At 41.8% G+C, this 16,091-nt stretch overlaps 1 protein-coding gene across 1 annotated transcript in view; it reads left to right on the top strand.

Moving 5' to 3' along the window:
• Nucleotides 1-16,091, top strand: part of ValRS (Valyl-tRNA synthetase) — a 110,520-nt gene that overhangs the window by 22,957 nt on the left and 71,472 nt on the right. Inside the window, exons 6-8 of the mRNA XM_050166785.3 lie at nucleotides 794-875; nucleotides 4,764-4,883; nucleotides 10,492-10,600. Of these exons, the coding sequence (XP_050022742.1) occupies nucleotides 794-875; nucleotides 4,764-4,883; nucleotides 10,492-10,600 (311 nt within the window). The remainder of the gene's footprint in view (nucleotides 1-793; nucleotides 876-4,763; nucleotides 4,884-10,491; nucleotides 10,601-16,091) is intronic.

Below are 16,091 nucleotides of genomic sequence, written 5' to 3'. Positions count from 1 at the left end.
GACGCGCGGGAACAGAATGCACACAAACGCACCAACCATTTCGGTTCGGCCTTTGCACTTGCCGAAGATCACCTCCAAGATGCGGCGCGTGGCCTGCATATGGACAGCATGCACAGCTACAGCAAGGGTATAGGAGAGGAGATGCACGCACTGGGGAAGAGGGCACATAGGCGCGTGTCCCTTGTTCTCCTCTAGTGCATGCTTGATCACGTTACCTCACACTCGCCCCGTCTCCACTCCCCTTGCGCTGAAGGAATCATCAGCGCCCGTGTTTCTCCGAGCCACCTTGCACCTGGCCACCGCAAGTTGTTATGTGAGAAAGGGTGCCGTGCTGTTTCCTGTATACTGTGTTGTGGCACGTGCACTTCTACTCTGTTTTTGCCACTCAAACTTTTTATATGGAACGATACTTGAAGATAACTTTGTCCTAAGCGGACATTTTATCATTTCTTGCCAGATTTACCAGCCATACAGTCTCCAAGTACCTGCTTGAAATGGCCGAAAACGTCATTAAATTGCGAAAGAAAATACACAGTTTACAATGGAACTAAGATAGGGAAATAAAATTAGTTCGTTACATTGTGAAATTCGTTAAATTGCGGTTTGTTATATCAAGGTTTGTCTTTAGCATATGCATAGCATGCATGCTTTAAACAGCCTGTTTATCTCGTCTGTATTTAGTGGCCCTAAGTATTCCTGTGTGCTGTTGTAGAAGTAAAGAGAGTGGCAGTTATACAATAGCAGCTTAGGCATATTTATCTTTTGTGCTGATGGTTACACTGTGTAATTTCAGGAAAGGAGACCGCATCTACGAACAGCTGCGCATGATGGGTTGCTCAGTTGACTTTGACCGTGCAACATTCACCATGGACCCTGTGAGTATTGTATAGTTACTTTCCTTTTGAACCCTGTCAGGCTCTCTTGATCAAGGAGCTATGATTGCCAATGCATTGCACAGATTTTGCATTGCTGTTGCACAGTGATACTCTTTATCATCAATTCACAGCCCCATCAGCTACATTCCAGTGAGGGAGGGTGGATTGAAGTAGAAATGTGCCTAAGTATGTTGGGCATGGTCATTGTGTGTTAACATGTGAATAGTGTTTCACAGCATCAGTAACTTTCATGCAGTGCTGTGAAATCTGTGACTATTCATTTAGGGTAGAAAGCCCCAGTGGTACGCTTGCTTGAGCTAATTGGTTGCCTGCTTAAACAGGAGGGCTCAAAAATATTTTAGTGGGAAATAGCAAAATAGATGCAGTGGTGACTGGCACTACAATTAGCGTTTGTTATTTGTCTGCACCACCTTAAAATGAAAGACTCAAAATGGTAGGTGCAAAATATACTTGTAGCCTAGTTGCAGGGCAGCTTGGCTAAATTTGCCTATGATTCGGCTACAATATATATTTTATTTTTTTATTTAGGAAATGCTGTGGTCATTAAAGACCAGGCAGGAGGGGAGAGGAACAGATAATCAATTATGCACACATCAAAAGCAATAATTAATTATACAAGAATATGCAATGGGTGGTCAATAAAAAAAAAAAGATGAAAGGGAAGGGACAGTAAAATAATGAAATTCAATGTATAGCACACACACACACATAAACATATATATATATATATACATACATATGCATACACACATATATATACACATATATACAAATCACTTCGATTATGCAGCCACATTCAATAATTATACAAAAAGATTAGATTTAGGTGCACGTTAAAGATCCGCAGGTGGTCGAAATTTCTGGAGTCCTCAACTACGGCGTGCCTCATAATCAGAAAGTGGTTTTGGCACGTTAAACCCCATAATTTAATTTAATTTTTAAATACAAAAAGAAGTAAGATATTTTGAAAGCAGCACAATAAATAGTGTAAGCAGAACACAAAAGCTCGGGCTCAGTAAATGTTCATACCGAGCAAAGCTTTCTTGAAGTCATCAGCACAAACGACATTTGATGACAAATTATTCGAATTGTTAGAGGAAAAGAATTTGAATATGTTTGTCCAAGCAGTATATGGGAGCAGGTTATGCACATGACGATGCGTGGATGCGCGTTGTAAGAACGGCTGTATGTAGGTCTGCGCAGGTATATTTACCTTCCCATTATAAACGGAATGCAAGAACTTCAGGTGCGTGATTTTGCGGCGATTTCTAGCACAGGGATGTTATTTTCCTTCATTAACTTGGTAGGAGAATCTGTTGATCGAAACGTTCAAAAACTAAAACGTACAGCATGTCTTTTAACGATCTCAATGTTTTTGATATCTTCTTGTAGAAAGGGTCCCAAACCACTGATGCATATTCTAGCTTTGGTAAAATGTACGTTTTATATGCGAGCATTTTCAGTTCGAGAGGTGCTTTTTTTCAACTTGTGTCTCAGAAAACAAAGTTTTCGTGAAGCTGATGCGCAGACGTCTGTTATATGCGTGGACCATGAAAGTGTGTTAGTAATGGTTACTCCCAGGTATTTATATTCATTTACTTCATGTACTGGTGTTCCGTGTACATGGTAAGTAAACGTGAATGGTTGTTTTTTTCTTCGTCATGCATAGCAGGAGCGTTTTATTGGGGTTTAGTACCATTGACAACCAAGTACACCATTTACTAACTTTTGTTAGGCTGAAATCCAAGTCAACCTGATCTTGTTGACAGGTTACCTTTTTATATAGAACGCAGTTGTCAGCGAACAATCTGATATTAATATTAGAATCAACCATATATACCTAATCGTTGATATATTATGAGGAAAAGAATCGGCCCTAGTACATTTCCTTGTGGAATCCCTGAAGATACTGGTAATATGTTAGAAGCGTGTCCCCTCACATCAACGAACTGAGCACAATTTGAAAGATACGCATCTATCCAATTCATGATGAAAGATGGAAGATTTAAGGTTTCGGAGCTTCAGGAGAAGTTTTCCATGAGGAACACGATCAAATGCCTTGCTAAAGTCCAAAAAAATTAAATCTAACTGACCAGACAAATCAAGTGTCAATGCAATATCGTGGACTGTTGTTACGAGCTGCGTGCACGTTAACTGTTTTTGAAAGCCATGGTGAGCTGAAGACAACAGGTTATTACTTTAAAGGAAATCGGTGATAAAGTGAGCAATAAAACCTTGTGCAACGCTGACGTCAGCGAAATTGGGCGGTAGTTTTCTTTCAGCTGGTGATCTCGTTTTTTGTGCACAGCTACAACTCTGGCGATTCGCCAATCATCTGGTAAGGTTGCCGTTTTGATCAATTCACAGAAAATAATAGTTACGATATGCGATACTGGTTCTGCATATCGACGCAGGAAAGAGTTCGGAATTTCGTGAGGGCCCCCAGAAGATTTTTCTTTTATATTCAGTAACAGAGAAGACACACCTTCAAAGGTTATGAAATCTAATCTAGCGAGGATGGAACAAGATCAGGATTTGTATCATCTTTCGAAGAAAACACGGAATGAAAGTAGTTGTTCATTATGTTAGAAATTTCTGTTAGGTCTGTAACTGTTACGTCATTGTGTTTTAATTTTTCTAAATGAGAAGCTTTATTTCCCAGATAGCACCAAAATCTTTTCCAGATTACTCTTTAAGTAACTTGGCAAGGTTGATAAAAAATATTTATTTCCGAGATGCAAATAGTGCGCAAGAAAGTTGAACTTGGAGTTGTTGAATGAGGTCACGATTTCTGTTTAATCTCTTTTTGGCTCTCTTTAGCCTTCGTTTAAAGTGTAGAATGTAGCAGGTAATCCAAGGGTTTTTTCGCCTTGTTTTAATACGGCGATCAGGAAAGAAGTTATCTAAACAATGCTGTACAGTGCTCTTAAAAGAAAGCCACAAAGAAATGGCATTAGTTTGGGGTATAGCTGGTCGACTAGCTGCTACAATACATTAAGAATGGATTCATCATCAGCTTTCGCCATATCCTTCACCGTTTTCGGAACTTTTTGGATTTTGCGTACAATCAACAAGTTTACAAGTGACTAGTATCAACTTGTGGTCTGACAGACCCTTTTCAACAGCCACATCGCACGAAGAAATATCTCTGCTGAGAAATACAAGATATAATATCGAGCCATGATTGGCAATTACCCGCGTGTTCTCAAGTACAACTTGCTCCAAGTTGCAGGAAAACATAATGTCAAAGAGAGGACTATCAATAATAAAGCAGACTTTTTCGACCACTTGATAGAAGGTAGGTTAAAGTCGCCAGCCATTATGATGTGACGACACTTTAATGACATGTAATCAATCATAGAGTAGTGATAGGAACTCGGGCGGGGAAGGCGGTGGCCGATAGACAGCGCACAAGACAAACATATGGCCCCAGCAGTTTACATATAAAAAAGGCTTTCTTGGTCATCAATCTGTGCGAGTACACTGACGACAAAGCTATCTTTGAGTACTATCGCCACCCCTTCACGTCAACTGGTGTGATCGCGTCGAAAGGTTTGATATGAAAGGGGGATTACATTCACATCACTGATGTCACCATGTAGCCATGTTTCAGAAACTACAGTTATGTGGGGATCGTATTTAAAAAGAAGTTGTTTAAGCTGTTCAGTCACCTACAGTTCAGTATACCTACAATTTTACTATGAGCTTGCCCGTAATTTCACTGAGCAACTGAACTATTCAAAAGCGAGTACCATTCTTTACTAGACATGTTGTGTTTTGATTTGCATTTGTTTCATGGGGAGGGGACTCAATTTAAAGCTTTTTCTCTTGGTTCTGTGTGCTGACAGTGGTGCTTTGCTTGTGCAGAAAATGTGCAAAGCAGTGACGGAAGCATTTGTGCGCCTGCATGACCAAGGGCTCATCTACCGCTGCTGCCGACTCATCAACTGGTCTTGTGCACTGCGCTCAGCCATCTCTGACATTGAGGTGTGCACTACTTTTGTTTTTCCGGGGTTGTCCTATGCAGTGGTTTGCTTCAATATTTAGTGCCCGTCGTGCGTTTTGTCTGAGGGCGAAGTTATTCGCATACAAACCACTCAACCAGGTGAGCCAAGCTGGAGCATTGTTATATTGGTAGCACGCATACTGTGCTCTTACAAAACATAAATTTTTATTTATTTTATTTACAACATACTGCGGTTGAAAGACCAAGCAGGAAAGCAATTGACAAAAGAAATTCAGAAAAACATGCAAAAAAAAAACAGTGAAACGGTAGAACACGGTATGATACATAACTATAATCAAAAGCCAGCAGGATAGAGCAAAAGTGCAAAGCACAACCAAACAGACACGCAATATGAAAAAAAAAAAAAGGACACCACAGACACCACCACAAACAGAAAGGTACACAGCTCTCAAAGTCAGGATTATCCCAATCACGAAATGCTTCCATCGGTAACGCATTTCATTCTTTTATAGTCGGAGGAAAAAAAGAATACATTAAAAAATTTGTGCGCGCAAAGTAAGGTTCAAGAGTATTAACATGTGTATGTCTAGTTTGCCTAGAAATTCGGTGTGTTAAGTAAGTTTCCGGTTTAATGTTAAATTTACCAAAATATAGTGAGTGGAGAAATTTCATCCTAGCAATTACTCTTCGTTGTAAAACAGGGATGTTATTACTAGCCATGAGCGTTCACAGTGAGTCATTTCTCTGGTAAGCATTAAACATAAAACAGACCGCTTTTCGTTGCACCATCTCAAGTTTCTTAATATCTTTCCTGAGATATGGACCCCAAACAACACTAGCATAATCCAATTTAGGTCTTATAAATCCATCCCATTTCTGATAGAGCTGTCTTTAGTTTGTGCCTCAAGAAACCGAGCTTTTTCGAAGCGGATAAGCATGTTTTAGTAATATGACTTGACCATGTTAAGCGGTTTGTAAGCGTAATACCTAAATATTTATATTTATCAACCTCCGTCAAAGGACAATTATTGAGAGAATACATGTAATTAAGAGGGCATTTTTTGTGTGTAATGCACATGAAGACTGATTTATCACTGTTTAGTTTTATAGAGCAATCCTTACACCACTTGGAAACGGCACAGAGGTTAGATTGTAGGAATTGTTGATCACTGGGAGTGACAAAGGTTTTAAAAAGTATGCAATCATCTGCAAATAGCTTTATACTTACTTTTAACGTATCTAAGGAGGTAACAATGTCATTTATGTACACTAAAAAAAGAACAGCTCCAAAAATGATACCTTGAGGGACTCCTGATGTTACAGGCAGAACGCCAGATGTGCAGTCACTCACTTGTACGCATTGCTTACGATCAGAAAGGTAGGAACGAATCCAGTTAACCAGGTTAACAGGTAGGCGTGTACCTTGTAATTTCGAAATGAATTTGCTGTGCGTGATGAAGTCGAACTCCTTACTAAAATCCAAAAATGTAGCATCAATTTGTTTTCCCGTATCAAGCGATGCGGCGAACTCGTGAATTGTTGTGGCCAGTAGTGTCGTTGATAATTGTTTCCTAAAGCTGTGCTGGAAAGGTGACAGATAGTCGTTTTCTTCAAGAAAGGAGGTGATGTAATGTGTGACTATGTGCTCTATTAGTTTACATGTCGTGCAAGTTAAAGAAATAGGCCTGTAGCTTTCGACGTTCAGATGATCGCCTTTTTTAAACACTGGCACTACACGTGCCATACGCCAATCATCAGGAATTAAGGAATCATCGAAGGAAAGATGGAAAATGTGTCAAAATATCTGCAACCGGTTCGGCATACCTGCGCAAAAATGTGTTCGGAATATTATCTGGACCAGCTGAGGATTTCGTTTTTAGGTCAAGTAGCAAACACTGCACACCCTCATATGTTATAAAATCGGGAGACATTACTGGAAGAGTTATCATGCATTGCCTTGTGCTTGGAAGTGGTAAATAGGGAACAGAAGTAATGGTTAAACTACTCAGCAATTTTTGGGGCATCATTAACGAGACAACTGTCAATTAATATTTCATGTGGTACAGCATATGTCTCTTCTAAATATCGCCAGAATTTATCAGTGCTTTCTATCAAGAAGTCAGGCAATGATTTAGTGAACTATCTAACTTTGGCATTGGAAAGTTTAGTAACAAGCTTGTCTTTTAGGTCAGTAATGGTATGCTGAGGAATTTCTTCTGTTTTTTAGCTCGTTTTAGCCTACGGCATAAATGGATAATTTCTCTGGTCATCCATGGATTGTTTTTATTCGTACGAACATATTTGTCAGGAACGAACTTGTCAATGCAATAATGAACAGTCTCTTTTAGGGCATCCCAGAGTGTCATGACGCTGCTCATCATGTTATCACAACAGTCCCACAAACAGTCCAGTGTGGAGGGGTTGTCAGCTTTAATAAAATCCTTAATTAGTGTTTTTTTCTTGTCTTTTGTGCGACTTCGTAACTCCTGTCGGAAAGAAGAGACACACCACCTTATGATGCGAGATGCTATCAACCACATCCAAAGTGTATGTAGATATGTCGTTACTAATGAAAATTAAATCAACTGTTAAACAAGCGCTACCTACTTTTCTGGTATACTCTGTAACAGTTTGTTTCAAATCACACATGATCATAATATTCAATAATGGGGTTGTGTCAACATCAAAGAATGAAGCGGGGTTACGCCAATCAATGCAAGGAATAATAATTTCACCAGTGAGTATAACCTTTTTATTAGTAAACAATGCCATGTGATCGCATAGTTTGGACATGTATTCAGGAGAAACCAAAGGGGGTCTATACGCAGCACATACAATACTAAAAGAATTCCCCAGCAGTTTACCCGTAGGAACAAACATTCATGGCCATATGTTTGTTTCATAACAACACCAGACAATGGGTTTTTTAAGACTATGGCTATGCCACCACCCCTAGTTTGGAGATCTCAGCAGAAAACAGTATAGTTTGGAGGAGATAGAACCGAATCACTAACGTTTTAGTGTAACCAGGTTTCGGTGATTATTGTTTATGTGGGTGATGTTCAAGAAGTAACAGTTTAAGCTTTCCTACTTTATTTACAAGGCTTCAAGTATTGAAATTTAGTATTCCTAAGTGTTTTGTCTCCATACGCGCATTACGTCAACGTGGGAAGCCCCGTTGTATCGGTAGTGCTACATGTTTGTTCCTAGCGTTGCCCCGTGCAAACAGTGTACCATCAATTTTCTACTTATCATGAATAAGAGATGCGCGCTTCTTATTCTCTCAATCATGTCTAGCACTCTCCCAAAGAAGTTTATGCATGGGCAGTGTTTCCTGGCTGTAGTCGTTTTGGACGAAAATATTTGTTCCTTTAAGCTTGCTCGCATTTTGAGTGACAGCTTGTTTTTCAGTGTAATCTTAGAAATAGGCAATTACTGGGCAGCGGCGTTGATGGCGGCCAAGACGGTGAATACGGGCTATATATTTGCATTTAACTGCGAGTTTTTCCTCAAAATCGTCATTAACAACACTTTTTCTTAAAGATGCGTCACTTTCTTCGCTCTCTTCAAAACTGCCATGAACAATAACGTTCGAGCTTCGACTGCGATTTTCGTGTCAACAAGTTTTCTGCTTTGCAAAGTCACCATATTCTGAAGGGACACAGACGATGATTGAAGTGCTGTAATTATCAGAGAGTTTTCTTTCGATTCTTTCATAAGTTGCTCTAGTCATCGTAGGCGTGAGTCGCGATCACGAATGAGTTGCTCAAACTTGCTAGACTTCATTTTCATCTCAACAACATCAGCACGGATATCGGCTTGCCCCCTCAGAACATTTTGAAGCAATTAAGCTGTAGTGGCTCCCGGGTTGGATTCAACATCGCCACATAGCAAAATTGTAAGAACTACGTAACAGTCATAGGCAGTACTCAAACAAATGCCTGGGCAAGGCAAAACCAGTAAGAAAAGCTCATCTCTGCACCTAACTTTAAAAAAAGAACAACTGACCTGCATAATGAGAGCAAATTTCTTGGTCAGCAGCATGGTTGCAGCAGTTTCGCCATGCCCACTAGTGAAGAAATCCTGTGGTCGTGGTTTTATACTGTCTGTGGTGCATGACGTCACGGAAATGCATATATCTTGAAAGGGTGTGTCCAGCGTGCCTTGCTTGAGTGATGATCTTGATTGCGGTCATGTGGGACTTCTGTTGACCTCGAAGTGTCCTCGACCCACGTCGCGTGAAGTTGTTGTACCCGCGATCATCAGCAGAAAAACCTGCATAACAAGAACAAATTTGTTGGTCAGCGGCATGGTTGCAGCCATTTCGCCATGCCCACTCTAATAGCGAACTGGTCTGCATTTTTATTTAATAAGGAATATAAGTGATGGGCAGATAGTGAGGACTGCCACTTTTGAGAATTACGCTCATACTGTTCAAATGGTCAGAACTGTGTGAGCAACCACAAAGGTTAAGTCTGGGATGGAAAGTGGCATACAATTCTCTTTTCATAGTCTATCTTGCATATAAACTTTCATGTTCATGTCTGGCATCATGAGGCTGCACAGTACACAGCTTGTGGTAAAATGGCGAAAATTTATTTGGTGTTGATCATTGCTTTTTCACATTTTCTTGCTTCTATTTTCTTTTCTTCTGAATTGCATGCCAAACCATAACCTAGCACATGAATGTTGGTTCCCTGCTACAATTTGTAAACTGGTACATATTGTTAGCTGGCACTTCAAAGCACTATACTAGTTGTCGTATGAATTTAGAGGTGGCTGCTGCTGTTTGTTTATATTTGTTACTTTAGCTCTTGTTTACTGGTTTACATAGTATGTAATTACAATGAACAGAGTTGGGAGAGAACTTGAAACAGCTTATCATAATTCTGGAGAATAATGCTTCTTACACTCTTTGTGATAAAGCTGAAGGGATACTGCAGTTCAGTAATTATAACCATTGTTTTATAATTGCTGTATGTGAGCATTAGTGTGAATACTATCTATATCACGGCAACAGTATTTATAGTGGGCAATCCAAAGTCAACTCAGCAGCCCATTGGTTGACTGAGCCATCATTAATATGATGGAATTTTTGCCTCAGAATAAAACTGTGCCTGTTCACTAGTGACTGCATGGTTGAGACCGTCCTCGATGTATTCATCTGTGTGAAGTGGTTTTGAAGTTGGCCCAGGGTGGCCCACGCTTGTGACTATAGGGCAAACTCGCGACCATTCACTCGGGGGTGCTGTCGCTTTTGCATGGTGTAGTGTTAAATTTGATGCCACACTTGAGTGCAAATCCTTTTAATGCAAATGAGGGCTCCCACATCGCTAGAATAACTGTTGGGAAGTATCCCATTTCTCTCGGCACATTCCCACTACAGCGCGCCTCATAATCAGGGATCTTGGTTTTGGCACGTAAGACTTCAGAAAGAAAATATGAAAAGAACATTCTCTACTTTCTTGAGCATGATTGATGTGGGCAGCTGTACAAATTGTCACTCTATGTGCAGGTGTATGCATTGCAGCTAGTAGGTGCCCAGAGCCTTGCAAGTGTGCATCCTGGAGTTGATGAAGTAATGAGTGTCTGCATATCTCTTGATGCTAATTTTTTTTGCGCCTACAGGTTGATAAAAAAGAGCTGCCTGGACGCACTCTGCTCCCTGTGCCAGGCTATAAGGACAAGGTGGAGTTTGGTGTGCTCATCTCCTTTGCCTACCGTCTGGTGGATTCGGGTCAGTGCATTCCCATTTGCTAATTGGAGCTAAGGGGATCTGGACTGCGGTACATGTGTGCATCGCATGCACTTGCTGGCCCAGAATGTTTTCATACATTCAACTCACTGCCATTGGTGCATGGCCCTTACAGTGCAGATCTATCCATCTGAAGTGTGCATGTGAATGTTTTATGTTTGTGACTGACTATGGCTGCCTCATAACTCCATGCGTAACTTGTTCACTGCAGCGGCACGTTTTGAAGCTTTTTGAAGTCCACCCTGTTCATTGTATAGCTACCAGGCATTCATCATATAGTCTTGCTCCTTTGAAACTTTTTCAAGCTCCTGCTAGGTGGTACCTCAGTGCATTCAATTATAAGCAACAGTAATTTTTCCCTCCATTGATTATTAGCAGAGTTGTCGCATGTGAACTACAGTAAAGTCCTGCACAGTATGCACAGGGGAAATAGCTGGTGTGACCCACGCTGCATTGAATGTGTTAATTAGTACTATAGCAACTTGTTAAAAGCATAAAGATAAACTGTGTTTTTGACTGGAGCTGTCAACAGCTTAGATGAGTTTTCTTCAGGTGTGTGTGAATGCAGTGAAGGGTTAGTTTGAACTCTTGGGGTGCTAAAGAAGTTTGAAATTTATTAAATTTGAACCTAGAAAATCAAAAGAAAGATGGCCCCACTTGGTGGTTGTTTGGCTGTGAGCATGAGCAAATATGTTTGTTTCATCATGCACTTTTATTTACCATATACAGTCTACACTCGTTACAGCGGACCCGTGTACAAGACTTTCGGATATAATGGACCATATTTCGGCCTTAGTTTATTCTACCTATTTTATTAATGCAATGAAGTTCCCTTTTAACGGACCGCGCTACAATGGACTATCGGCTGCAGCTGACGAAATTAGCGGCAATTTTTCAAAATCTGGCATATAAAACGGATTTTTGCCGTGTCGACACGGGCTGACAACTGACTTGCGAGAATCAGCCGACGATCGCAGCTCAGTATCGCGTGCGCGAGGGAGGAAGGTGGGGCTGGAAACGCGCTGTCTGCTTTCGCTTGTGAGGCACGGGTTGGGGAGACGAGAGAGAGGGGTTCTACTCCGGTGGCTGCTGCTTACGGCGTGGCCGCCATATCTTGAAAACAATCCGTGATGTGGACAAAGTGTGCACCTGCGCAGGCGCTGTATCTTTAAAGCGATCTGGGATGTGAACAAAGTGCGCGCCCGCGCGGGCTTCATCTTCAAAGCGATCTGCGACGTAGACACAGTGCGCCCAGTGCTGGTAGCTTCATATGCGCTGCACTTCCGACATTTAGTTTGCGTTGAAGCGAGAGACAGCACGAAGGTCAATTCACTCACTGCGGCTGCTGCGCTTATCTTGCATCGATTTGGCAATCGATGCTTCGCCTTTCGGCCGAAACTGCGGCTTTTCTTGTTTGTTTTTTACTTTGGAGGTTTGTCACTCAGTCATTGCAATAAAGTTGTAGACATTGCGACGAAAGCTTCGGAAGTGAGGCGTTTCGGATATTATGGACTTCGGATAAAACAGATGTTTTTTGTCGGATTATCAGGGTCTATTGCAAGTAGAATCGACTGCATTTTAGTGCAAGGGTCGCACTGTATATTACATTCTGACCCGAACTTTTGACTTATTATAGCTACGTTTAACTGTATACATATTTTTCAGATATTTGTTTGTGAAGTCACACCAACTAGCCCCTGTTGCAGCTTTACTAACTAGTTTTGTAAGACTGATCTAAATATCCCTTCAAGAATTCAAAAAGGGATAGTTACACCAGTCTTACAAAACTAGTCAGTAAAGCTGCGACAGGGGCTAGCTGGTGTGACTTCACAGCTGAGTGCACTGTCAAGTTTTTATGAAAGGCTGGTGAAAGAAGACACAAGACAGACAGACAGGGTGATGTGCGAACTGACAACTGGTTTATTTTCATTCCGCCATGCACCTCATATACAGAATTTGAAAGATAATAGCAGAAAACAGGGCCCCAGAAAAGGAAACAACAGATTAGAACCTCACAGCTCTCTTAACATGAACATGTGTACTTGTCACATGCATTTTTCTGGTTTTTTGTGGGTTCGCGGCTTTCAAAAATTCTATATTTCTTTTTTGATAGAGCAAGCAAAGGTGTGCTCACCAGGGTGTCTACCGACCGGGAAAACCAGGAATTCTCAGGGATTTTGAGTAGTCTGGAAAAACTCGGGGAAAACTCAGGGAATTTGTGGCTCTATCAGGGAAAATTAGCTGTAATGTTACTGAAAAAGTCGAAAGTCGCGATAATGCTGGCTCGAGTACAGACAGGAATCGTAATGAATCGTCTTTGACGCCTTGTCGTCGGCTGGAGGAGTTGCCAGTGTGTAGTCAACGACCGACTTCCCGGATTCCCGATAATTTGGACGGCTTCACGGCACCGCCACCATGTACCCAATAGAGTCAATGTATCAGAACATCTGAAATTTTCGGACGCAAGAACTATTCGCTGTCCGACTTTCCGGACGTTTTGCCGTGACCGCAGATCCGAAACGGCATTAATCAAAGCCACCACCGCTACCATTTGATTACCTCACCACCTCGAACCGGCGCTCTCGCACACAGATCCGCTGGCAGCCACAGCCACTACTGCGGCAACGTTAGGCATAACTGCTTCGACGTTCACTATGAAGCATGTTGCCGTTGGGTGCCGTGTTTTTTTATTGAAAGAACTCGCTGCTGTCAGCAATGGCAAGGACTCTTTGTGGTCCTCGCGATTGGCTTAGAAGCTTGGAAAGCACAGTGTGTTGCATAATGCCGGTTCCCGAAAGTCAGCTTTGCCTCGATACAGAAATGTTACTTGGTGAAGCATACACAAAAGTATTGCAGTGAAGCATAGCAAGCGTGGGAAGGGCCTATTGCCATGGGACACGGTATGTATTCCTTAATTATACACGCATGCACCTGGTATTTCCTGTCACAGTATGAGCACCGATATGCCTAATACGTGTACCTACAGGCCTGCAGAGCGTTTTCGAATGTGCCTGTGGTGATTTGAGCCCCTAAGGCCAGTACATGACATGCATTTATTTTTTCACACTCGCCGATTTTTCGGACCTTTTTGCGGCCCCTAGGGAGTTCGAAAAATCGGACGTGGACTGTGCAACTGACCAAGAGGATGTTTCAAATTGTCCGTGGGGCGAACGAGTGGCGGGAGGAGGACAAGAACAGAAAGGACCTACGCATTGAGGAATCGTGCTGCTGCCGTTTTGAAGGAGCTTGAGCTCAAAAAACAAACTGTTGGCTGATGCCAAGATGCAGGTGTCCCTCATCTAAACCAAAATAAACTCTTTAAAGCAGTGAAACACAGTACTAAGGCGTCGTGCCCGGGCTGCGAGTATGTCAGGACAGTTAAGGTTGACTTATGAGCTGTTGAGAGAGAATCTCAATTGTCACAAAGTTCGGGCTTCATACCACTGAGCTTGCTATCAGTTGATAGAAATAGTTCATATCCAAAAATATTTGCTTCTGTATGCATCTCCTTTTTATTTGTATTTGAGAATGTCCGACTCCATTTGCAATCTTTTCAAAGACATTTTATCTGCTGTGCATTTAACCCCTCCCTTCTATTCTCTTTTTGAATAACATAAACACTACTCCTTAGTATTCAAATTGGATTAAATCGTATTTTTAGAATTTTTTTTTTATATGCTCATCAGAGAGTGACAGCATCAGGCGATATGGTTTCAGGCCGTCTTGACATAACACATAGTTCTGCATCACTCAGGGAATTGTGCAAAAGCATCCAGGGAAAACCGGGAAAAGTCAGGGAATTTGGAAATGTCAACTTGGTAGACACCCTGTTGACACATCAACCACTGACATGCATTTGAAACACCTCATTTATCTCCCTTTCTGTCTGGCCCTTCGACCGTATGATAACTTTTGTGTCATGGAAGTGCAGTTCTGAACAATGAACAAAACAAGTTTGTTGATTGTTCCATTTGTGTCGTATGCAGTATACCTCTATCCTGTGGTGGTAGTTATAGTGGCCAAATAGGAAGATGTGTCAATGAAAGGCTTAGGAAACATAATTATTCTTGCAACCAGATCTCACACCCCGGAAATTTAGCTGCGCACTGTGCAACATGCATGTGTGAACCGTGCTTCCATCACAGAAAAGTTATCACACGGTCGAAGGACCAGACAGAAAGGGAGATAATTGAGGCATATCAAATACATGTCAGTGATGGACGTATGAGCACGCCTTTGCTTGCTCATCAAAAAAAGAAATAGAATTTTTGAAAGCCACGAATTCACAAAAAACCAGAAAAATGCATGTGACTTGAGCACATGTTGAGGTTAAGTGAGCTGTGTGGTTTTAATCAGTTGTTTCGTCTTTTTTTTTTGGGGCCCTGTTTTCTGTTATTGTTTTCAAGGTGGTTTGTTGGCTTTCTGAATCTCACGCGGCTACTGTGAATAGATCTGCGCAGATTCGCCACCAAACCGCAACTTTAGTCACCAACGCCCAAAGAAGCAGTGCCAACTAGGGCTAATAATAGCCTAGGCAGTGTGGCCGTGACGAAAATTTGCCGCTTACTGACATGGTAACGGAGCACAAGCCATTGCAGAATGCTTGCTGCTAATGTATTGGTAAAGGCTAAGTATTATAAGTGTTCTGTGGTAAAGGTGACTCATCAGTGATCGTTCCTGAGCTAATGTGTGCGGGTTAGATGGACAGCTGTTGAAGCGACGTGAAGTTCGTTGCCGAGTGTCCAGCATGACCTGCTTGCCTGTCGGCGGCTAATAATCCCAATCTTTGCACATGCTTTTGAACTTTAGAAAATATGTGCTGCTTTTGTTGCTGTTCCCTCTGTCCACGTCACATTATCATTTTGATTGGTCCTGTTGACCCGGCCGAACCATGTACTGAAAAAGGCGGCCTCGGCCGACGCGGTGCCACACTATGTATGTGTGATCTCTGCATCGGGCCGACATCTGGGTGCGCTTGCAGTGACAAAGTCCGTAACTGCATCAGCTGGGGCGGCCTATCTGCGGTGTGCTCAGCGCTCCTTTTGTACCAAAAATGAAGTGAAACGCTCGGTTGGGTGGAATTGAGCACAAGGGGCTCTGCGGAGCATGCCACACCGCACGGCTCTCTACAGCGATTATATAGAAATTTGAGAAATTGAGTAATAGATATTAGATTCGCAAATTGAATTATTTTACGTTCACTATTCGATTCGATTCTATTTGGTGATATTCTAGTATTCGCACACCCCTAAAAGCATACATGTTAGTGACAAAAATACAAGGTAAGCAAGTGATTGGTAGATCTACAGTATTGAAAAGAAGGATGGAAGTGTAGGTGTGCAAGTATCATTTTAGATGCTCATAGAAACCAAGAAAGTTAATTGTGGAATCCAAAGGGACTCGCAGAGCTCAGTCTCAGGACAGTGAGAGTAAGGGGCAGTGGATCTCTAATCTATACCTGGTTTTGGCTCAT

Source organism: Dermacentor andersoni, chromosome 1 (assembly GCF_023375885.2).
Source record: "Dermacentor andersoni chromosome 1, qqDerAnde1_hic_scaffold, whole genome shotgun sequence".
Lineage (NCBI taxonomy): Eukaryota > Metazoa > Arthropoda > Arachnida > Ixodida > Ixodidae > Dermacentor > Dermacentor andersoni.
Note: the sequence above shows the minus strand (reverse complement) of the source record. Positions and strands in the feature narration are given on the sequence as shown.